Source organism: Myxocyprinus asiaticus, chromosome 21 (assembly GCF_019703515.2).
Source record: "Myxocyprinus asiaticus isolate MX2 ecotype Aquarium Trade chromosome 21, UBuf_Myxa_2, whole genome shotgun sequence".
In the NCBI taxonomy this organism is placed as follows: Eukaryota; Metazoa; Chordata; class Actinopteri; order Cypriniformes; family Catostomidae; genus Myxocyprinus; species Myxocyprinus asiaticus.
In genome coordinates this window covers 11,770,415-11,796,289 of record NC_059364.1, presented here as the reverse complement: position 1 = coordinate 11,796,289, position 25,875 = coordinate 11,770,415, and the positions used below count along the sequence as shown (strand labels likewise).

The following is a 25,875-nucleotide window of genomic DNA, read 5'->3' as shown; positions in this document are numbered from 1 at the left end:
GAGTCTGTGCAGAGTAAAAAGTACAGTGTGTGCTGAGTGATCTTCTGTTAATAACACACCTCTCTGTAGGTTAGTCTGCTTATTCTTTGAAGTCAGAACATTAATACACCTTTGCATACTTTCACAGGCCTGTGCCAGCAAGCAAAACAAAAACAGAGCCTTTCTTTAAACCTTAGCCAGGTCTTAGGAGAAGTGGAAACTATGAAATATCTGGACAACCTACTAAGTCATGTACGTAGTAAAATAACAGATTAGCACTGCATTGTGGGTTATAATGGTGAAATACCCAAGCCTTTGCGCTTGAATATGTATGCATGCTTTGGCAATGCCCAAAAAAAAAAAAAAAAAAACATGTACAAAAGTTTTTATTCAAGCTTAATAGAAGACTTAATTTTATTTAGTGTTGTGTTTTGTTTGAAATCACCATTATGGTGATTAGTGTTCTCTTGAGCTGGCACCTTGGACCTTCTTTATTATTATATTATGTTCTTCCAGCCAGTCAGTTTGTGTTTGAGTAAAACACAAGTTGTTGCACTGTGCTACTTGGAAGCCAAAACCTAATGTCAGACTGAATGTCTGATCCTACCTTGCAAATGACACTATACGAGGCAACAGTGATGCATTACACATAAAAGCAAAAACAGTAAAGGATATCTCAGCAAAATGATATCAGCAAATTGAATGTATGATGATTTTGATGAACAACACGAATTATTAACAAGACACACACAGAAATCAACTCTTGGCATACAAAATGCAACAATGGTGACAATTAACAAACATACTTTTATGTAAAAAAGTAAAAGCTGAACATTAAAATACAAGTAACTTAGACTGCAACAAAAACAATGTCAAAATAAACTAGTAAAGAGTAAAAATTAAGTAATTTCTTCATGCTGGGAACATAGCTGTTAATTTCATCAACAGTAGATGCTATGTGATTTACATTTATGCATTTGGCAGACGCTTTTATCCAAAGCAACTTACAGTGCACTTATTACAGGGACAATCCCCCTGGAGCAACCTGGAGTTAAGTGCCTTGCTCAAGGACACAATGGTGGTGGTTGTGGGAATTGAACCAACAACCTTTTGTTCATCAGTTCAGTGCTTTAGTCCACTACACCACCACCACTCCTGACAGCTGTATGCTGCTATATTACAGTTGTATACTGTAGCTGTAAAAACAGTATCTAGCTGTTAATTTGATCAACAGTAAAACACTGTATTTTTACAGTATGATGCCGGCGACTACAGCTTTATGCTGTATTTGCAAAAACAGAAGCAAACTGTAAATTTCAGCAACAGCAAGACACAGTTAATTTTACAGTAACTCGCTGGCAACTCTGCTGCCAGTTCTTTACCGTTTTTTGATGGAAAAATCTTTAACAGTGTAAGTTCCAGGGGGTACTCTGTTAAACATATAAAACAGAAGTTACAACTTAAAATTTTAGGACTGTCAATAGATTAAAGTAAATCTTGCAATTGCATCTTGTAATTTTGTAGTCGCTTACAAAACTGAATCATTGTAGTGTTTTTTTATTATTTTCTTTACAGTATTAATGGTACTACTACATGATATCCAGTGTAAATAAATGTATAAGCAAAACATTTCAAATTTGGCATCAACAAAGGGATACTTGAGTCTTACTGATGGGGTTATGGTGGTATAAAACAAAGTTTGGCAAACATTGCTGTATGGTATTTTCAAAGAACACAAATAGGAATTTGGTTCTTATATACTAATATATTACATATTGAAACTGTTTTTTTTTTGTTGTTGTTGTTGTTGTTGTTGTTGTTTTTGGCATTTGAACTGCCCGGACTAATCATCTAGCTAAAACATGCTCACATGTGCATTAATATTTTAGACGTTATGTGAAAGTCATTGATCTCAGCAGGAACACTGCAACTTCCTCTGATACAGAGACTGAACAAGTATGTGCTTATCAAACCCAGTCCTATGCTGCTTATAGTGTTTTTATTTTTTATAGTCTTTCAAAAACAGATAAGACTAATAGATTTTTGCTTTAGATTAAGTATATTAAATGCCAAACAATCTTGGAAAAAATAAAGATCATCAGATAAATTCTAGGAAAAACACACCTTCTAATACGAGCACACTTGTCCTTATAACACTGAATTCTTGGTCATTTGTGCATTACATTTTCAGCCCTGTGGGAGTGTCATTCTGCAGGTGCCAAGAACTGGGTGAAGGTCACTGAATTTGTTTTGTCTTAAGTTCAGCTGCTCTCCAGAATCATTGTGCACAACATTAAATAGCCATTTACAATTATTAGATTTTTATGGTAGTTGCTGTTTTAGATCTAAACCAAGCAACACCTAACAAGCTCTTGACACCTTTAGAATGCCTCCTACAATACTTAGAGAAAAGTCATCAGTATTTACAGATACTTAAACAAGAAATCATAAATACCAAAATCAACATCACACAAGAGAATCAGAGCACCTAAAAGATCACTAACAAATGTTTTACATAAGTGAACACACAGTATCCAAACCTTTTGAAACACATTTGATACAGAGAGAAAAAAAAAAAGAATTGTGAAATGAAGTATTCACATTATGGCAAAGCAAACAAACCGTCTATGGTACAATTAAACAGCCCTATGCAAAGCAGTCTTTTTACATAGTAATAAACCTATGGACAAACTGATTCCAAAGCAATATACTGTATGTATATATATGTGTGTGTATATATATATATATATATTTTTATTTTTTTTTTTTTAAACTAAGCAACTCAACTTACTCAGACGAATAAAACATTAAAAGAAGCTGATTTTTAAACTTTATTTTTGTTGTTTGTTTGCACACACAGGACGTAATCACAGACAAACCAGGGTGGACCGAGCAGCAATCAGTAATTCTCATTTGAAGTATTCTAGTTCAGTTTAAGATTTATTTTTCCACATACACAACTGGAAGAAAAAGAAACCACTAAGAATAAGAGTCGCTTTGTTTCCCAACATCAAACATTGCAGAATGTCAGAGAATTACACAATAAGGCACTCTGTGGTAGTTAATTTAGAATCTGTTTATTCAGTGCAAGTCTTGCCTGTAAAACCCACAGAAAGCCAAAACACAGAAAAGAATGCACTTTTAAATGAGAATTTTACCATTGGACTAGTTTCTCACACCAAGAGCTTAATCAGAGTCATGGGGCAGGCCCATATGGAATCTGTGGACTTCTTAATTTTCTGCACTGATTGGAGGGTAAACTGCGTTCAGTGGACCTGAGAATACTACACTCTTATTGGCAGCTAAGAGCACCAAAAATTAGCCAAAAAAACAAGCAAGTAGGTGTGGGTCATGTAAAACTACAAAATCTGTTAAAATTGGAAGAGTTCTGTAGGTGCAGATTCCCATCTGGGCCTGGTCATAGGAACATTACAATAAATAGTTTATATAAAGCTACTGCAGCAACCATATTTGGTCATAAACAAATCACTATTAGTTAAATACAGTGAATGCGTTGCTTAATAATCTGGAAATTGTATGTTTACGAATTACTAGTGCATAAAAGCTAACTATTGCTATTCACAAACCAATCACTGATTTATTTTATCATGGAACCAAGGAATCACACAGTAAGGAACACATAGAGTTGGTCCTAAAAACGAGTGATTTTTGCTTATTCTCTCCTTCCTACTTCATGAACTGTCTGTAATTTCTCTTCCATCTGACCTTTAAATTATGGAGATCTGCATTGTTCTAAAATGAATGTATTAGTGGAAGGGCAAATGTCAGCATTTGCTTTAGTTGGTAGAATTGATGTTTTTAATGTCTCATTGTTCTGTGAATCCAAAACAATCATGTTTACAAAAATAACAAACTGGGAAATTACCTTCCGTTTCAGCAAGAAAAAGGAACTTGCATGTGTACAAGACCCACAAGGCCACAGAAAGAGAAAAACACATGCATTCTGCTGTGGCACGCAAGCCCAAGCGCAGGTCACCACAGCGGAAAAACCACACAAGCACACACATGCATGCACATAGGTAGCAGAGCAGTGCATACTGGGAACAGTGCATTTTAAAATGGTACCACAAACTCATCTTAACTATACATTAAACACAACATTGATTATGAAAAGGCAACAAGAATGGACAACCCTGAAATTTACTTTGTTGCAATATGACACTGCTAAATACTATTAAGTAAGAATTTGTTAATCTGTTCTTAATCGTGGTGTTTTTCATTGAGAATAATAAAATCACATATACACACACACAGTACCATATTTTAAGTAGCAACTTACAGGGAATGAAAGCAGAGTGAGAAATTTACTATATAAAATAATTTGATTATGAGCCAAACTCCCTGACTTGTGTTTTACCTATCAATATTAAACATTATTCAGAATCACTAGTGCATTGCCAATACTTTCAATGTACAAAACAACCCATGGTTGGGTTTAACCTGGAAGCTAGTGGTCAGTTAAGGCAGTCTATCCTTGAAAAAAAAAAAAAAAAAAAAAAAAGTCTTCATCACAAGAGGAGGAAGAGTCTTTGGAGCAATAGATCTGTAAAAACCAAAGGCTACACATCTGGAAGAACCTGAAACAAGTACCAAAAGGGTACGCTACTCCCAAACAGCTAACCATTATGATAGGAGTGGCTTTTTCTATTGACATTTGCATTTAAAGGAATAATTCACCCAAAAATTTACATTTTGTCACCATTTCCCATGCAGTTCCATTAAAAACAAACAAAAAAAGTGTTTTAAGACGTGCATTAGCAGGTTTGACGTCATGGGGTCGAAAAATGCAACCGCAATGAGATTTGCCTTAAATGTCAGTCTGGTCTTTACATGAAGCTATCATATGTCTTAAGAAGACTTGGAATATAGCGCACAAGTCATATGAACTTCCTCTTCTTTTGTTATACTTTTATAGTGTTTTTTTTTTATTTTTTATTTTATTTTTTTTTTGGTGCATGGTAGTTTAATTAACCATCCACTTCCTTGAATACAAAAGAGCTCTGACATTTAGCTGAAAATCTCGCCTTGTGTTTCACAGAAGAAAGAAAAAAATTTGTGGTTGTAATGACATGGGGTGAGTAAACGATGACTAGATTAAAATTTTTGGATGAACCCTTCTTTTAAGTCCACAATTTTTGCATTTTATGCAAGTCTTTGAAACAAGAGAAATACAAATGCCGTCATCAGTTTCAGCAAATCCATGGCAGACAGATTACCACTCATTTGCATCGGTTACACCTGAAAGGTGACAACCTGTCTTCTAAAACAAAGTTTCAGTCTTCTGAGCATGAAGCATTTTCAACTCTTGATGCAAGAGTTTGAGTCCTCCTAATATAAACTTACGATGGCATTAGCAAAACTTGCTTCTACTCTGCAAAATCTTCTAAATTGTATGATAATTAAACATACAATAAACCACTATATTGCTTGAGAAAATGTTGACAAGCCCTTTGATACAAAAGTTTCTAATATGATTATAGATCAGAATAGGTTTTAAAATCTAAAATTAAACAGATATATGCAATGCAAACTCTAATTTTTTTTAATTAAGAATAAAACCAAAAACAGATGATCTGATTTGACAATCTGCTAAAGTATAAATGAACAACAATGATGGAGGATAGTTTATATTTATGAAACGTTTGCAAGGTGCATCATAAGTAAAACTTAAAACATGCACAGTGTAAAATGACTGGCATTAGTTCTAACCAATCATTGATTGTGGGGAGGGGCCTTTGCAGTTCAAAAGTGCTCTTATTGGCTGAAAGCTCGTCAGATCAAATCACATCAGACCCATATGTCCAAGCAGGAAAGGCACAAGGAAAAGTGCATTGAGCCCCACTGTTCCATAGACGATATATCGATATGGCAGCTCCACCTCCATGTGCTGCCTGGCCTTCCGAACATCGTCGCACGGAATCCCAAAGATCCGGCACACAAGCGGGATTGTGAGAGCCTTCATTATGGCTCTGGTAACCAGGAGAATGATGACGCCCAGGCAAAAGCGTAGCAGACAGAGCCCGATCAAGCTGAGAGTGAGAGGCTTGGGGTGGAGAGGCAGCATCGATGCAGGTTGGTCTGGCAACAGGCCCAGTTTGTAGTTAATGTGGGATGCCAAGGCAATACCCGCCCCAGAGCCCAGGATTTGGGCGGTGTCACCTCGCGAGGTACTCCAGGTGTCCAGGGTGAAGGAGAAGAGGCCCAGTCCCACATGAAGTGAGATGATGAGGAGAGGGGCAAAGCGATGAGTGCAGTTAAAGGCGTCAATGATGTCCAGAGCAGGACTGAAGATCACTAGGATCAGCAAACTGTACAGGAAACCAGCAATGATATCCTGAACAACACAAACAAATAAACAATGACAAACCATAAAAAATAAGCAGAAAAAAGAAAAAGAAAACATGAATTGGCAGTGCAAAATATTATTTTTTTTTTGCTGAGCTCCAAAGATGTCATGAAATGTTTTTCAAAAGGTGTTTTACATTTGAAAAAGATACAGTACAGTGAATGCACACATTTTAATATATATATTTTATTGTATACAGAGATAAAACCTAATACCACAAACACTGTCTCCTCTTATTTTGCTTTATTTCTCTCTCTCACACACATTTGTTTTTCTATTAAGGTGGGGACTTCCCATTGACTCTTATTATTTTTGATTGTTCTTGCCCAATAGGGCAACCAAATGCATGAGGTCACCCAGAGGGTGACATTACCACTCAGTGTACATCTTTACCAGACATGGAATAGATAATGCAGATGAAACACCAAATTATTGGGACTGTTAGAAATTATGGAAAAAGTGTCATCCAGACAAACACCTTGCCAACAGGTGATATTATGGAGCTTAATTACACTGTAATGAAGTGAAGATGCTTTTAAAACATGATGGAATTACAGTGTCTGCACACATGCATGATACATATTCATAATGAATGGGGATTTGGGGGCAGCCACTGGCAACAAACGACAGACGGTTAACCAAACAAATGGATGTAGTTAGTAGTAGTACAGGGCTGCTCATAGTACATTTGAGTAACCACATGTCGGTCGGTCGGTCTCTCTCTCTCTCTCTCTCTCTCACACACACACACACGCTTAGCTATCTAAATGGAGACATAACATAGACTACTATTGTTTTTATATAAAGCTAACTATAATTACTATAAACTAAACCTAATGCTAACAGAAAATGTATTTGCGTTATTAGAGTTTTAAAATCATCATGTATGGATAGTTTCTCCAAATGAGGACATCCCAAAATGTCCCCAGAGGGAGGTTTTGTCCGATTTAGCTCACTTCTGGGTACAAATTTGTCCACAAACTATAGCCAAGTATACACACACTCTTATCATTCAGGCCATGTCTGATCTTTCTTCAAAAGGACCAAAGGTTCAGTAAAGGTATATTAAATTGACCAGTATCTGTTTTTGTTCAACACACACACACACGCGCACTCACAAATACTCTACTGCCGGTAATTATCTGGCCCAGTGAAGAAACGGCAGGCATTTTTTCCCTCCCAGTGTCACCGCCCTTTAATGAACTCACACAGAGATAACATGCACACACAAATACAGACAACAGATAACATGTACACGTGTCCCATTAGAAAGCCCATAATTTTACTTCACCTTTAAGAAGACGAAGAGACAGCGAAAACATTTTATTAGTTCAGTATAAAAACAACAGAAGTCAACGGACAGTACGCACCATGAATAAAAACATGTTTGTGTGAGGGGTTTTTACGTATGCCTTACCAGTATGGAGTGCATGCCCATGTATATGCGGCTCAGACACACCAGCACACACCAGCTAAGAGCCAGAGAGAGACCCAGCAGCAGAGGATACTGTGGAAATAAACACACACACACTTTAATGTTTCTGTTGGTGAAACAAACTGTCAACATTTCACTCAACAACCTCCAAACTCTTCCTCTTTCTCTCTCTATATCCTCGTTCTCTCCTACTCTTCCCCCTAAAACTGGTTTCAATTTCAGTTCACCACAGTTGTGCAATCCCTGACAAACACACATTTTGTTTACCTTACCTAAATGAACATATGCCATAGACTTCTTTTGTTTTTATATATATATATATATATATATAAGGATTTTTATACAATGAGAATTGGGCAATGTAAGCAATGTAATGTAATTGAATAAAAAAAGGCTAATATGATAATTTAATATTACTTTATTTTGATTTTGTTGTGAAGTTTGACCCATGAAATGCACCTGTCTATTCTCCTGAAATGCTTCACTTTAGACCAGTGAAACATTATACCACACACCTCTGAAACGTTATACGTGCAGGTGAGTTACAAAACGAACACAAGCTAGAACATCAATGTTGACTGATTTGCTTTTATCTATATGCAAAGACATATGAGAAGATGGCAGTAAGAACAGCCTGGGCGAGAGAACATACTATCATCTATCATGTCTCTTCAAGAGCCAGAGGATATATAATCTGTCTCTCCATCTATCATTTCCATGTATTAAAGTGAATACCAGATGCTTAGAAATCCATCCAATACACAGCGTAACAGTTCAGGCACAAATTGTATTCTAAACAACGTGCACATGTGCACACACATTTGTTTTATATCACGGTGGGCACCCACTATTGACTTCCATTTTTTTTTTTTTTATTTGCTATGCCCTACTCCTAAACCTGCACTTTAAAAAAAACCTGTTACCATTTGAGGCATTATTTAGTCCCTTTTTTTGTTGTTGTCATTTTTATTGTAGGGACTGTTAGGAGTCCCCTACCCACAACTTAAGGCCTTTGCACTAGGGATGCAACTTCTTTTAACTGTGTAACCGCCAGCATTAACTGGTTATTAACCGGTTAACCGATAAGCCTTGAATCAAACAAGTGACCAAACAGGCATGACAAAGGTCTATACTGGCTGACACAAAACAGGCTCACATGACAGATGTGCATATTTAGCAATAGCTAATACATCAACATTTAAATGAACAACCACATACTTCCTTCTTATATTAGGAACCAATTTTTTTTTCATGGATAGCTTGCACGCCCAATTAACCTACGAGGCGAAAACTTTTGGCAGTTTAACAATGGAAGAATAAAAACATATCCTACACGCATACTGTATTGTGCTGCTGAGCAATCCTAATCATCAACATATTTACATGGGCAGGGGTCATTATGGTACGCAGCCAGATGGTACCAAGCTCAGGAACCCACTCCGAAGGCACTGACGTCCCGACGTGCATCGTATCACCCCTCCCGTTTTTCGTGTAACAAGTGAAATGAGGGGCTGCAAACAAACGTTCTTAGATGTAGAGACTTGTAGATGCTTTTTTAAATTTTTTTTTTTTATGGCACTGCATTGTACTCGTGCTACTACTAAACTTTAAAGTCCTATTTTCCAATTTGCATCAGAACACGTTATCTTCACGGACAAATGGTCCCACAGCGCATGCTTTATTCATTGTCATTTGAACTGAAAGGAAGACAGTGGTTTACGTGTTAACAGCACCCTAATGTGTACATAATATGCCCTACATGTTAAATAGGGATGTCATAAAATATCGATTATTGATCGGCACGTTATTTTATCGATACATATTTGAAGCATCGTTATAGACATTTAAATTAGAAGCATCATTTGCTTGCTTTCAATTAACTGCCAGTTGCATTCCATTCAATGTAGTCTGGCGTAACAGCTTTGGGAGACCACAAGGGGGCAAGATAACATTTACTGAAGCTGGACGCGGCATGAACAAGGCATCACTCTCGTTACGAGCTGATGGCAGTTTGCAATTTCCCTGTATTTAGCACTCAATAGGTCATACTTGTAACTGAAAATAGGCTACATTATGTATGCTCAATGAAAGATACTTATACACAATATACAGTAACGACTAGTGTAAATAATCTACAGTGTTCCCACTCTTTTCAACCAATAAATTTCCATGACTTGAAAGCTCATTTTCATGCCCAAACATTTAGCCTTTCATTCTGAAAATGGCACTGAAAATCACAATTGCAAATGAGTTAAAAACAAAACCACTACATTGAGAAAAACATATTGCGTGAATCCTAAACTGGGCAGGGATTAGCAGTATATCGTTGTCTCTAATTGGTCAGGCAGGGCTCAACACTAAGGATCATTTCTACTGGCCCAGCCGGGCCAGTGTTTTGGATTTTTACTTGCCCTTCCAACATTTTCACTGGCCCTAACACAAAAAAGAAAAATAACTGTTTTTACCATCATGGATTTAAAAAACGTGACTGCAGCGAATTGTTTTTTAATAAATATTGTTTTTAAGACAATTTCCCCCCAAATTGTATCAGATTTATAATTTGCAAGATATGATTCATGCCTTACGTAATCCAATATCAGCGCTTTACAGATAGAAATTCATAAATTCATCATATTAACACCAGCTGTCCAGCTATTTACATATGTTTTTAAGTGAAGAGTTCTGTGGAGAAAATTATGGGTTTTCCGTGACCTGTTTAGTATTGCTCTCAACTTTTAAACTAGTTTTCACAAGCAGAATCAAAGATTTAGTCATCGAGTTAAAGATTTGTTTATTGGCTGAATGTTATAAACATATGAATCCCTGAGAGAGGAGACCATGCTCCTAAATTGGTTGTGATGTGTACAGTACATACAGTACAGTAGGTAGATATTAGGCTTAATCTGTAAATTAAGAGTGTGGGTATAAACTTGAAATTAGACAACCCAAACAAGACCAACACTGACTGATACACAATCCAGAAATGAGAAATGTTAACAGGTGTTATGAGAAAAATATGAAGTAGATGGTTTTAAATAGTCATCTTCAACCTGCAGCTGAACGACTCAAATAAATAATAACGTAGTGATTTTCTTCTATTCATATCGAACGCCATTAGCATGTGGAATTAATGTTTACATTTTGAAAAACATTAAGGTAATGTATAAGTCTACTTGCATTTTGGATAGTGAGCGGCTCAGATTTCCAGCTACATGTATAACAGGGGTTTAACAAAGTTTATTACGTTTTATTCAGCACTTCATCTCTAAACGCAAACTAATGTGAGAAACTGCGCTTTTTTTTTTTTTTTACTGAGGGAACAACACTTGGGCTCTGTCCTGTTTGAGTGCGCATGCACGTTAAACGGTGTCTACACTGCATGGAGAGATGAGAGAGAAAAGCACGGACAGAGATGGATTTACAGTCTTATAGAAATGAACTGTTGATTTCATGTGTTCCAATATATGGATGGCTAATTTTCAACAAAATGATAAAATGAAAAAAGTGCACTGTGATTGTGAATTGTGGAACGTGCGGGCCATCAGACAGTCCTTATTGTCGGGCCCTGGGTCAGGTATTCTAAATAACATGATATATTTTAAACTCTTCACTGTGTGTTTTTAATCCAGTGCAATGTACCACCCCGATTAAATATTTTAGGACAGAGCATAACAAATAAAAATATATTGACTATAAAATAATTCCATGATTTTTCCATGACTTTGAAGATTTTATTCATTTCAATGACTTTTCCAGGCCTGGAAATCCCAATTTTAAAATTCCCTGATATTTCCAGGTTTTCCATGACTGTGGGAATCCTGAATCTATGTCCTTTGATAATGATTTGGGTCGAATTTAATAAAAAACTATGCAAGTTGCACTATCAAATTTTTAACAGCCTCTGGAGACAGCGAGCCCGTGGCATGTGCGTATCTTCATAGAAAATAATAGTTTTAAATTTTGGAACGCACCATGTCGTCCACCAGACGCGTCCGGTGCGCGGCTCCCTTTAATTAACCCTGCCACTCACACTTTACCAAAGTTCCGTTGAGAAGTATGTTTGAAAGACAAAAAGTTTTGTGCAACGAGCAGCCCTATTTATATCTGAAAAAAAAAAATGCTGATTGATATATATCTATATCAATAATCATCAGGAAAATCTTCCAATTATCGATACGTGAAAATGGCATCGATCCCAAGCCTAATGTTAAACCCATCAAATTAGCTCTCTGTTGTTTCTTTTATTGGTCTGCCATTCGCCAATCACGAATGAGAATAAAACTACTTAAGTTCAATAGTAAACAACCATGGAATGGAACATTACGAAAGACAAGCAAGCGTGTTCTTTAGTGAGCCAATCGAAAAAATAAAATGCATTCTCTACAAGCTGCAGCAGAGATGAAGAGTGTGTTGTTGATTTGCTTAAAAAGAAAACATTTAAGACACTTTCACAAACTATTGCAATTCACCTGCTGGACAATTTGACTGACAGTATTTATCATGTATACACAGTTGGAGGGGTTATTACAAAGAATCAAGTGTAAAAAAATAATAACGTTTAAAACGTTATCAATTAGAACAATACTGAATGGACTGTCTATTTCAACTATTTTCGACTATCTATTGTTTTCTATTAAAAATGTTCATCGCAGCGAGAAATCAGTGTAAATTTGCGTTTGGTGGGAAAAGATTTTTAGGTTTTACTATCATTGTGGGGACGTTTGGTATCCACGAGCACAGCAAAACCTCACCCACACACCCAATAATCTCATGTTTTCTTGTAAACTGTGGTGTAACAGTGATACATGCTTACATGAGGTGAAATATCTGCTGTGTGTGTGTATTGGTCAGCTAATCCATCACTGTGGAGACCAGCTAACAGTCCCCACTAGAAATGTGGCTTTATAAACATACCCAATAATCTCTTAGTGAAAATGTTAAATGCAGAAAAGTTTCTGCAAGGTTAAGTTTAGGGGTAGAAAATAGGAAATATCATTATCACAGGATATAAACAATAGAAGTGAACGGAAAGTTTGTACCATAATAGAAAAGCAAACGTGTATGTGTATATGGTAGTCTAAACATCTATGAGTGCTTATATCATCTGGTATTTTAGAGCTCCTTAACATCAGCATTGTGATCATACTCACTTTCTTTATAATACACCACTGGTATTTGTCCACAGATGGACCCTCCTGTGCAAAACAGCTGTTCAACCAACAAACACTAAATTCAAACCCTCAGCACACAATAAAACAACCACTTTACTGCATAACCACCCCACAAAGCAAAAGATGGTCAGACAAATAAAAAGTGGGAAACATAGGCACCAGGAAACTATAAAAAGAGCAACCACATGCTTAGAGTGTCCTGATCAACCTGACATTTAAATGACCATGAACACTTTCAGTGTCATCAGATACAAGGTATAATTTGCAATTAGGAATGACATACTGTAACTTTGAACTTGTATTGAATATTCTCCAATAAAAAAAAAACAAACATCTTGAACAGTCTGCTTCTAAACAGATCTTCGCTTACTACAACGTGACATACTCTGCAGTATGCTCATTTTCCTGGCCTTTCAACAAGTTTGGAAGGTATTCTCATCCGCACAGGTGTTTTTAGGTCATTTTAAAACACTGTGTTTATCACGTGGCTGTTAACTACACAACAGCACATTCCTAGGGAAGTGCCAGGGTGGTCGACTAATCGTCCAACAACTGACTAGTCGATTAGTGGTCAACTACGAACATTAACATTTTTTAACAGACAGCACAGTTAGACCCCCTGCAAGAAATTAAATGTCCTTTTATGTGCTGCTTTTAACAACACATTTCAAGACGATCACTGTAGGAGGTTAAATCCTCTGCTGTGAGTAATGTTACAGTATTTGTGAGGTGCTGTGGAGAGATTAAAGTCTTTGGCTGATTTTGTCTAAATACAGTAGTTGCAGTAAAAAGGTTCAAACTGCTTGATGTCGTGAGCTAGATGTGTACTTGCAATATTATCTTGCAGTTCTGCGCTCTTGAATGCATAACGGAGCCTAATTACACATTATCCTTAACACCAACTAGTTGTTCAAACAACCGACCAACAAGTCGATTATGAAGTTTTGCACATCCCGAATTCCTACAGTTATCATTCTGTCAATTTAATATGTCTGTCTGTGTGTTTGGCAGCCTGTAACCTTCCCAAACAGATTACTCCAGAAACAGAGTTTAAACACTCTTGCAGAGAGTTATGTGCGCCAATGTCCATGTTTAAACATGTCCAGCAACAGATTTACAGTGGAACTGAAACGCCAGCTGCTAAGAAAATGTCACGACAATCTATGGGATTTCCATTCAGTACAACATATTAAAGGAAAAAGGACATTATCCCATTGCTGTCCTGACAACCAGACGTCAGCGCAGTGATAAACTTAGTACCTTCTAACATTTGCTATGTCTGGCAAAAGACTTTCTATCCTGAACAAAGCAGAAAAGCAAAACTATCAAACGATTGCTTGTGTGTTATTTTGAAATATCTCATGAGTTTATGCAGTTTTGTAAGACACCTTATGAGAATTTCCCACATAAGGATAAATTCATGCAGAAATTGTAAAAACAGATAAATAAATGTGTTCAGTGAATAATGGTCTGCTTAATTAGCAAAACAGGCTCATGATACTGTGAAATCCAAGAAGCATTGAAACTCAATTAATTTAAATTGTGATTACGATTTTTCCATTTTCTGAAGAAAACGCAAGTTGTTCTTGCCTGTGCAAAACTCATTATGATACCAGCGTGTTCTATGTGGTTGCAAGGGTGCTCTAGGTGGTTATTTTCTGACCAAAGTCAAACTGCAAAGTCTCTATATTCTGGTCCCTTGATATAATTTGGGACCCTCCTTCAATGGAAGTCTATGGTATTTTTTCACCTGTTTGTTCTCCTGCCAAGTAGGGATGCACCAACGTATCGGCTGCCAATATTTATCAGCCAATTATTGACCAATTTAAAACCATCTACATATTGGTAATAAGAATGAAAATGCAGATATGAAAAACCGATGGTTTATTTATAATTAGTTAGTAACATACTTTGCAAAAATAGAATTCAATTGCACAGTCCAAAAATAAACTACATTTTCTAGAAGGGTTGGAACATGTGAAATACATTTTTTATTCCTTCTTGTTCTTACATTAATGTGTAAAAAACACCATCAATGGACGTGACACTTACCTATAGGCATATATTGGAAACTATTTATTGTTAGAACACTAAAAAAGCTTTTGTACCTCTTTATATTTTTAAGCATTACTATGTAAAACAGTATACTTATGACAAAATAAGGTAAGCGGCAAAATATCGTTATCTGCCTATATTTCTTTTGTTAAAATCGGTATCAGCCGAAAATTTTCATAATGGTTTCTCTCTACTGCCAGGCAAAAATCCTATGTTTGATTGCTTAGTAAAGAAATAACACACATTTCCTTCACAAACCGCACGATTTGAGGTCATTCATGTCCGTAGCGCAAACGATGTGGGATGAGTTACACACCAAAGTTTAATACTCCAAGTAACAGATTTAGAAAAAATCCTAACCCCAGTATGAGCAACAGTAATAGTGATGTGTTCCTTAGCTTACTTTAACACACACCTCCGTGAAACCATACAGTCAGAAATGTGAACTGAGTATTCACACACTCACACACTCAGACACCTGGAGCATGCCAAGTTTTCCAGACCACACCTCATGCCCTGAGACCACATGACTCAAACCCTGGACCACATTCTGAACCAACACAGAGATGCAGAATTCTCTCTCTCTCTCTCTCATCTAAACCTCAGCTAACCACACTTGCTGAACATCTGCCTCTGATTACAGACTACGTGTGTGTGTGTGTGTGTGTGTGTGTGTGTGAGTGAGAGAGAGAGAGAGAGAGCGCTCTCAACAGCTGTGTTCTTTGAGATGGTTGAGATTGTGTGTGTGTAAAACCTGGTGCATTGCAATATTAAAAGAATAGTAACCAAAAACTATTGGTCATCATTTACTCACTCTCATGTTGTTCCAAAACCATTTGACTTTCTAACATCTCCTTTAGTGTTCCACTGAAGAAAGAAAGTCATATGGGTTTGTAAACACCATCATGAAGGTGAGTACCGTATTTTCCAGTATATAAGTAGTGTTTTTTTGTTTTTTTTTTCCATCATCTGAAAGATCCTGCGACTAATATACATAACTTATACGTAACTGATGTCGGCTGGTCAAACACACACACACCAAAACAGATGAAAACATCAGTCAAAGAGACGGAGGTAGCATTTAAAAGTTGCCTATTCAGAGTATTTTGCCTTTAAAAAGTACTTAATGCAACCAGTCTGTCATCATTACATTATTGTTGAAACAAACTCTAGACCGCTGACAAACACAACTCCTAAAATGCCCATTAAATTATGTTTTATCACACTCGTACAGTAGTAAAAACATTCAGTCAGTAAACTAGATAATTAATGCATAATGAACAGGGTTGCAGATATCATCATTTACCGATATTTCTGATAGAAATGCAATTTTTAAGTGAACTATCTTTTTAATGTGTCTATGATCTCTATGACAACGACATGGGAGTTTGGGAATGTGTCAGTGTGACTGGGGGAGTGTGTGTATGTGTTGCTCATCCTGCTCAAGTATCTGCACACACAATATAACAGAAAAAATGAGCTACACTGATACACCTATAACACACACCCAGAAATGTGGGGGTTTTCTTAAACTGCATAAACATTAATCGAGTCATATTTGACAAAGCATATAGTCCTACACGGTAGTCGCCTTCACACATACAGCCTTTTCCAGAAAATTAACAGCAATTTTCAGTTTAGAGGTCATGTGTGAACACAACCCATTTGAAAATACCTGTGAATTTTGCACTGGCTATTTCCCTGAATGAGAAGTTGTAACATTACCTGAAAAGTTCAGTTTTGATAATATGTGTGAACAAAGTCATAAGATTAATGATTTGAGCACGTATGAGTTTAGGACGTGCTGGCGTAAGATGGAGACGGTTCAGTTACAGTCCAAAAATGTCTGAAAATTTGACAGATAGTAAAATTATTCCATTTATTCGGAAGATATAAAAAAATCTGTCATACTTTAGAGCTGACTGTAGAGGAAATCTCATAGTGGATTATGCTTAAAAAAAAAATTAATATGCGTGGCATGACACTGGACAACGAAGAAATGGGGATGGCGAACAAGCGCTCAAAGTGGAGAAAACTTTTAACGCCACTCACCTCCAACTCGTGATGCAGTCTCCATTTTTTCACTCAAGACCGCACCCAAATGAGCTTGGCCCGTTTCTTTTGATACTCGGAACAGAAAAGCAGCAACATCAATGGCAGCGCTCCCGTGCATCCATGTTTGTTTACATCGGTCATGCGTGTCTTAAGAATTGGGGCGTGTGTTTCAACGTCAGTTTGTACATCAGATCGACTAGTGTGTGATGCCCAGTTTTTGTCAATAGCCATTTACATAGTTGGTAAGTGTGATACCTGTATTTTTAGATTCTGTTCATATTTTAAAAGTGGTAGAGTGTAATCCAGCCTAAAAGTGCTTCTCTTCATCCGGGCAGCTGAAAAAATTTGTCGACTAATAAAAAACTAACTACATCGTAGAGTTTAATGGCATTTTGGAGCTGATGTGTAAATGGTTGCAAAATGGAAAAAAGAGGGAAACTGTTGCATGTGTGAACAGAAGATGTGGTACATTTACCAGTAAAGGCAACCCAACGATTTTACTGCAATTTACCAAGTTGCATGTGTGAAAGGGGACATTGTCAATTTAATATACTTTTGTTAACAATGCCACAGCCTAGCTGAAATGTAAGCATCCCTGTACCCCAGTTTAAAAACCCCTGGTGTATGTAATATATAGGCCTATTACTATATACTAGACACATCTTGCGCGTCTTATAAAACTGCACCTGAAGACCACAAAAGAGGAGGGAGAGTGGGAGAAATAAAGAGTCAGACAGAAAGTGAAAGTTGGAGGGAGTAGGAAAAAGCCAAAAAAGACCAGAGCAAATGATAAAACAGGCTACAGACATAAAGCAGAGCTACAGTAAAAGAGATAAGAAAGGGGGGGGAGAGAGTGTGCTTATCAGTGACCCAGCAGAAGGTCTGCTGAGGACTGAAAGTAACGGCATGATTGAGAGGGACAAAATCAATCTCAGCACTCTTAGATAAGACTAAGCTAAACAGTGTCTCGAAAATTCAAACACGCTGGCCCCTAAACCCTGCAAAAAGCCGAGATTATTTTATTTCTGAGTACAACTGCTCAAAATGACTGTAATGTCATCTTAGGACGCATACAGTATAAACACCATGAGGTAGCAGTGTATTTCATTTTATAAACTTTCACTAAACTAAGTGAAAGGCACTATAAAACCCCAAAATCCTTTTTCACATAATGGCCAACAAACCTCTTGAATCTTTCAAAATAAAGTTTGTGTTTGTTATATTAGAGTATGGCAAAGTTCTGTCTGCTGTGGAATATATAATCAAAGCTTAAAGGTTACATGCGTGTGAGTGTAAAGCCACGTTTAATGTTGTGTTTAGCTTCTAAAAGGCTTTTCCTGTCATTTTTAACCCCAGGTTAAAGGGATAGTTCACCCAAAAATATAAAATTCTCATCATTTACTCACCCTCATACCATCCCAGATGTGTATGACTGACTTTCTTCAGCAGAACACAAACAAAGATTTTTAGAAGAATATTTCAGCTCTGTAGGTCAATACAATTAAAATGAATGGTGACCAGAACTTTGAAGGTAGCATAAAAGTAATCCATATTACTCCAGTGGTTACATCATCATCTTCAGAAGTGATATGATAGGTGTGGGTGAGAAACAGATCAATATTTAGTCCTTTTTACTACCAATCTTCACTTTTACATTCTTATTGCCACTTACTGGGCAGGGAGGAGAATATATAGTACAAAGGACTTAAATATTGTACCATTTACCAACACTGTACCATTCACTTGCATTGTATTTACCTACAAAGTGGAGATATTCTGCTTAAAATCTTTGTGCTTAGCAGAAGAAAGAAAGTCATACACATCTGGGATGGCATGAGGGTGAGTAAACGATGAGAGAATTTTCATCTTTAGGTGAACTATCCCTTTAAGGCCACTTTACACTTACATTTTTGAAAGTGGGTTAACATCACTTTTAACCCGTATTTATTAAACTCTGCTCCAGAATAGGATTAACACCACAAAGTGTTGTTTAGTAACAGACAGACAATCAACTAAATAATGCCAGCCTTGTTAAATATGCATGCACTTTGTACTTTAATGCACTGTGTATAATTTTATATCATTCTGTATTTGCTTGGCACATTTCTCAAAAACCTTTCCATTAGACAGAAGGACCTGCACTGCACAGCCAACAATAGAATCAAGTGGTTATATCGGTCTAACTTTAAAGACATTAACTTTTCATTCTAAAATCAGGAGAGGATTAAAGTAAACATGTCTAACCTCGAAATGCGCAGCAATTAAGAAATGTCACACATTATATTACTTTATCAATGCATTACCAGGTCAAGATAAAATTTAAAGCTGAAGTGTGTAACTTTTCAGTGTTACATACTTTCTCCTATCACAGATTAATATGCAGAGACAGCTTTAATTAAGCCATTCGTAGGTTAATTTTCTCAAAAACTGTAACCACTGTGTGGCGCAATAAAAATTCCTGTTTATTGACTATATTGACTTAATCAAATGGTGTGAGTTTGGGGAATGACTTTGGTTTTTTTTGTGCAATTAGGTTCAAGGCTCAATTTTTTTTGTCTTCCACCACTTATATATACGGCTGTAAGGGGTAAAATGGTCATTTTAGTGGAAGTATGAAGTCAGTTCCACTAAAGTTCACCAGTGACCCAGCTGAGTAACCAATGATGTACTTGTGTAGTCATGTTCTACTTGAAAACCGGAAAGTGTACCCACGTATGCGCACACGGTCAAAACCTTTGAAACACTTGACTGAAATGTTTCTCATGATCTTTAAAAATCTTTTGATCTGAAGGCGTATGCTTGAAATTAGTTTTGTAGACAAAAATGTAACTGTGCCACCATATTAATTTAATTATAAAACAAATTAAAAAAAAAAAAATGTTTTTGAAATTGATGACTTGGACCAAATAAAGAAAAGCAGCCAATAAGTGCCCAAAATAGATGGGAACTCCTTCAGTACTGTTTAAAATGCATCCCAGGGTGATACCTCAAGAAGCTGGTTGAGAAAATGTCAAGAGTACATGTCTGCAAATTCTAGGCAAAGGGTGACTACTTTGAAGATGCTAAAATATAACACAGTTTTGATTTATTTTGGATTTTGTTTAGTCACAACATAATTCCCATAGTTCCATTTATGTTATTCCATAGTTTTGATGACATTACTATTATTCTAAAATGTGAAAAAAAATTAAGTGTTTCAAAACTTTTGACCGGTAGTGTGTGTGTGTATATATATATATTATATTATACAGTCATGTGAAAAAGAAAGTACACCCTCCTTGAATTCTATGGTTTTACGTATCAGGACATAATAAAAATCAACTGGTCCTTAGCAGGTCTTAAAATTAGGTAAATACAACCTCAGATGAACAACAACACATGACATATTACACCGTGTCATGATTTAATTTAACAAAACTAAAGCCAAAATGGAGAAGCCATGTGTGAAAAACTAAGTACACCTTATGATTCAATAGCTTGTAGAACCACCTTTAGCAGCAATAACTTCAAGTAATCATTTTCTGCATGACTTTATCAGTCTCTCACATCGTTGTGGAGGAATTTTGGCCCACTCTTCTTTACAATGTTGCTTCAGTTCATTGAGGTTCGCAGTCATTTGTTTATGCACAGCTCTCTTAAGGTCCCGACACAGCATTTAAATCGGGTTGAGGTCTGGACTTTGACTGGGCCATTGCAACACCTTGATTCTTTTCTTTTTCCGCCATTCTGTTGTAGATTTGCTAGTGTGCTTGGGATCATTGTCCTGCTGCATGACCCAATTTCGGCCAAGCTTTGGCTGTTGGAGAGTCACATTTGACTCTAGAATACTTTGGTATACAGAGGAGTTCATGGTCGACTCAAAGACCGCAAGGTGCCCAGGACCTGTGGCTGCAAAACAAGCCCAGATTATCACCCCTCCACCACCGTGCTTGATAGTTGGTATGAGGTGTTTGTGCTGATATGCTGTGTTTGGTTTTAGCCAAATGTGGCTTTGTGCATTATGGCCAAACATTTCCACTTTGGTCTTGTCTGTCCAAAGGACATTGTTCCAGAAGTCTTGTGGCTTGTTCAGATGCAACTTTGCAAACCTAAGCCGTGCTGCCATGTTCTTTTTAGAGAGAGGAGGCTTTCTCCTGGCACCCCTTCCAAACAAACAACACTTGTTCAGTCTTTTTCTAATTGTACTGTCATGAACTTTAACATTTAACATGCTAACTGAGGCCTGTAGAGTCTGAGATATAACTTGGAATTTTTTGGAATTTCTCTGAGCATTGCACGGTCTGACCTTGGGGTGAATTTGCTGGGACGTCCACTCCTGGGAAGATTGGCAACTGTCTTGAACATTTTCCACTTGTGAATAATCTTTCTCACTGTAGAATGATAGACTTTAAATTGTTTGGAAATGGCCTTATAACCCTTCCCAGATTGATGGGCAGCAACAACTGCTTCTCTAAGATCATTGCTGATGTCTTTCCTCCATGGCATTGTTAACACACACCTGAATGCTCCAGACCAGCAAACTGCTAAAACTTCGGCTTTTATAGATGTGGTCACACTTGCTGATGATCAATTAATCAAGGGCATTTGATTAGCAGCACCTGGCAACAACTTAGCCTTTTAATTCCTATGGAAGCAGTAAGGATGTACTTAGTTTTTCACACATGGCTTCTCCATTTTGGCTTTATTTTTGTTAAATAAATCATGACACGTTGTAATATGTCATGTGTTGTTGTTCATCAGAGGTTGTATTTACCTAATTTTAAGACCTGCTAAGGAACAGATAATTTTATGTACGTAAAACAATAGAATTCAAGGAGGGTGTACTTTCTTTTTCAAATGACTGTATATTATATATATATATATATAATACTTATGGGGATAGTTCACCCAAAAATGAAAATTCTCTCGTAATTTACTCACTCTCATGCCATCCCAGAATGTTGATGACTTTCTTTCATCTGCAGAACACAAAGAAGATTTTTTGAAGAATATTTCAGCTCTGTAGTTCCATATAATGCAGGTGAATGGTGACCACTGACAGAAATTTGAATCTTCAAAAATAACTTAAAGGCAGAATAAAAGTAATTCATAAGACTCCAGTGGTTAAATACATATCTTCTCAAGTGAACAGATTAGTCTGGGTGAGATACAGATCAATATTTAAGTTGTTTTTTACTATAAATCTCCATGTTTGACCAACCCCGACCAGTTGGTGGCGATATGCACGAAGAATGTGAATTGCCAAAAAAAAAAAAAAATGAAGAAGGATGTGAAAGTGGAGATTTATGGCAAAAAAAAAAAAAAAAGGACTTAAATATTGATCTGTTTCTCACCCACACCTATCATATCGTTTCTGAAGATATTAATTAAACCACTGGAGTTTTATTGATTACTTTTATGCTGACTTGTGATTTGTGGAGATTCAAAGTTCTGGTCACCATTCACTTGCATTGTATGGAGCTGAGATATTCTTCTAAAAATCTTAATTCGTGTTCTGCAGAATAAAGTCAATCACATCTGGGATGGCATGAGGGTGAGTAAATTTTCATTTTAAGGTGAACTATTCCTTTAAAACACACTTTTTTAGTGTATGTGTGTGTGAAATATTTTGCTTAAAAATTGCGCTTATCTTTCTTTAAAATAAATGTTCCTTGGTTTAATAATTCGTTATCTAATGCAATGCAACTGCTACATTTTAAGTGCGCAAACGCTTTTTTGGGAATACTGCAAGTGTACAAGTTTGCAGAATGTGTGTGTTCAAATTTAAGGCAATGACATTAATTTATAAACAATTAATTTTTACATTTTATGCATGGATTAAGTGGTGGACTTTCTTACCTCCCACCGTCCGTAGGTCAGCAGGAATAGGCTCACCGGTATTGCTGTACCGGACATGGCATGAGTGGAGGGCATGCTGTACTCAGAGTTATAGAACATCTCCACTTTGACCACCGGCGGTGAGGCGGGCCTCGGACACCGGATCACATCTTTTGTACACTGTCCGAGATACATGACCCACACCCAGACCACTACGAGCCGCCGGCTGACGTACGCGTCCACGTTCCACATGAAAAACGGGAAGAACATGATGTAGAACAGCTCATTCCCAAGCTCGGTACCGAGCGTGAAAAGGTAGAAGAGAAACTTGTTCTCGATGAGGAACTCTTGGCCGACGTCTTCGGTGAGAGAGTTTCTGCGCAACGGCTTTACTGTGGTTCTCCGAGCATCGTTCAGTTCAGAGCCGTCCTCCATATGCTCACCCGGTGCTCGCCCGCTGTGCTGACCGTTCCCGGTTCCTGGAGCAAGCACTGCTGTCCCATTCGCCACTCCGTTTTTGCACTTCTGCCCATTGATCTCTGATTCTGTTGTTCTCCGGCGGAGTCCATCCCCACCTCCGTTTTGAACATCCCCGTGGCGGATAAACGTTGCCCCGTTGTAGGCTTTGTCCCGCATGTCGGTCCCGCGCACCCCGCACAGTCGCTGGAAGCGTGCGACGTGCTCCGGGTCCTGCAGGTAACGCGTGAGCCGCAAAAATCTCTCTTTCAATCCGCTTGCCATGTCCAGCGACAAACTGCGCAAGCTGAACCTACCCGGTAGGACCGAGAGAAGATGGGGCTCCGAAACTCTGCCGACAGTGAACAGCGTCGTAGATTATTAAACCATTCTCGCCGTTTCCATGCCAAACACTCAAACGCACGATCTAACCGAGACAAATACCCTTATGACCAGTGACAAAATGATTGCTGGACATATATGACACGAAGAAAACGAAGGCAACAAAACACATTTGAGGTTTACAATCGTCCTGCTGTACCGACCCCCCACGCCGTTTCCGGTTACTGACAGATCTGCGCAAGCAGTGAAAATACTAGAATGACAGTGAGCAAGAGGCGGTGATGCTAAAAATGGGCGAAGCCAAACGGTCCCGACAGATTTATATATATATATATATATATATATATATATATATATATATTTTTTTTTTTTCAGTTCAATTGCGATTAAAGTTGGTCATTGTTATTATTATGTTGGTTTGACAAAGTCAACATAATGTTATTCTGCAGTCTTTTAGACTTGCCAACTGTTCCGTAACAGCCATGAAAGACGTTTTCACATGATATATGTTACTTTTCTCAGCGCTTGCTCAGGATGGACCAACCATATTTGCTTGTGATAGCAAGATGAGGCCTTTTCGTAATGATTTCTAGAGATTGCTGGGGTCGATTTATATTTGTATGACAGATGTCAGTAATTCGAATTTATAGATTTAAATGATTGTACGTTTTAGAGTGTAAATGTAAGACAACAGAGCGCAACAGTCTGGTTCCGGAAGTAAAATTCCCATTCATTTATCCCATAGACGAATTGATTTTCAATTATAAATTATAAACTTTTAAAGACAGACTTACCGTGAGTTACGAGGTTGTTAGCCGATGGAATATGCTTTCGTCAACTACATTGTTTAAAACTCTTGTTTGATAGCGGAATTCATGGTAAACAACTACATTACCCATGGTACAGCAGAGAAAGCTCCACCAATCAGAGAACCGCGGCCAATTGAAACCCGCGAAACGTCCCTAAGAGCGACCGCGTGCTCCCATGACGCACTGTGAATGACGTAATCGAGTCGGTCTCACTTCACCCTTAAACTACTTATATATTTGTACATATCGGAATATTGAGCAATAAACGTACAATTTATTGTTTCTATACTTATAATCAACAACCTAAAACCAATAGTTTTGTATAGCCACATAGTTTTTTTATTCAACGGCATCATTCGCAATGCTTCATGTGGTTGTAGTTTGTGCCCTCATTATATACGTTTAAGTACACTGCCTTGAACCCTTGTTTTTATGTCCGATTTTCAAATACTTTTTTGCCTCAAAACAAATTTGTGATGTTGTGATTCTCCTCGTAGCTGGTTGGTTTGGTTCATGACTTACAACTCTTTTATGAAGGATTTTATTAAAAAGTCAATGGAAGAAATTAATGGGGAAAAAACTTCCAGAACCCGGATAGCTGAAAAAGTGGGCGGTCACTGCTGCGCTCTATAAATGGCATTCAGCATTCTGAGCCGCAAAGCGCCCCCTGGATGAATTAAACGTATTATTATTATTATTATTATTATTATTATCCTAAATATATCAGCTAGCATGCTAGGCGATTAGTAACGGCGACGTGCACGGATCAATGACGTAAGCTATGCAGCGGGAGGTGCAAGTCATCACTCTTTGGACACGAAAGTCCCTTTCAAGGCAAGTCAGTCCACTCGGCGGCCATCTTTGGAACGCTCCCGGGCAGCTAATTTCTATGGATACAAAAAGCATAAAAGTAAAACTCCTATCTACTTAAATGAGCAAAGACCGAAATCTCCAAACAGTTGGTCCAGATTACGATAAAAGAGCATATTTCAAAACAGCAGTTAAATTTGACAAGAGGCTGGTCTAGCTAATGAGCGTGCTCGTTCTCGAGTTGACTGATAGGCGGTGACTGTATGAGCTGATTGGCTTTTTCCCCTTTTTATTTTCCTGTAGGGCGGAAGTTCCCTTTCTACATTAGCTGCCCTGATATTAAGTGTCAGCTTTATGCTGACGACACCGTCTTTCATACATCAGCAAACACCAACCTGTCAACCTGGAGGGGATATCACAGTGGCTCCAAAATAACCACCTCACTTTGAAAGTCAGAAAAACAGTTTCTATGTGTTTCTCTAATAGAAAATAAAAAGGAACATTGAAAATTAAGATACTAAATAAATGAATTAGAAGAGGTATAAGAGTTCAAGTTCTTAGAAATTATTTTATATTCTC

At 37.4% G+C, this 25,875-nt stretch overlaps 1 protein-coding gene across 1 annotated transcript; it reads right to left on the bottom strand.

The window, feature by feature from the left end:
- Window positions 1–766: 766 nt before the first annotated feature.
- LOC127411654 (sphingosine-1-phosphate phosphatase 1-like) lies at window positions 767–23,909 on the bottom strand. Its single transcript, XM_051647368.1, has 3 exons — window positions 22,901–23,909; window positions 7,764–7,853; window positions 767–6,334 (listed from the first exon to the last, which is right to left on the bottom strand). The coding sequence occupies exons 1-3, from the start codon at window positions 23,618–23,620 to the stop codon at window positions 5,783–5,785; spliced, it is 1,362 nt and encodes a 453-aa protein (XP_051503328.1). The 5' UTR covers window positions 23,621–23,909; the 3' UTR covers window positions 767–5,782.
- Window positions 23,910–25,875: the final 1,966 nt, after the last annotated feature.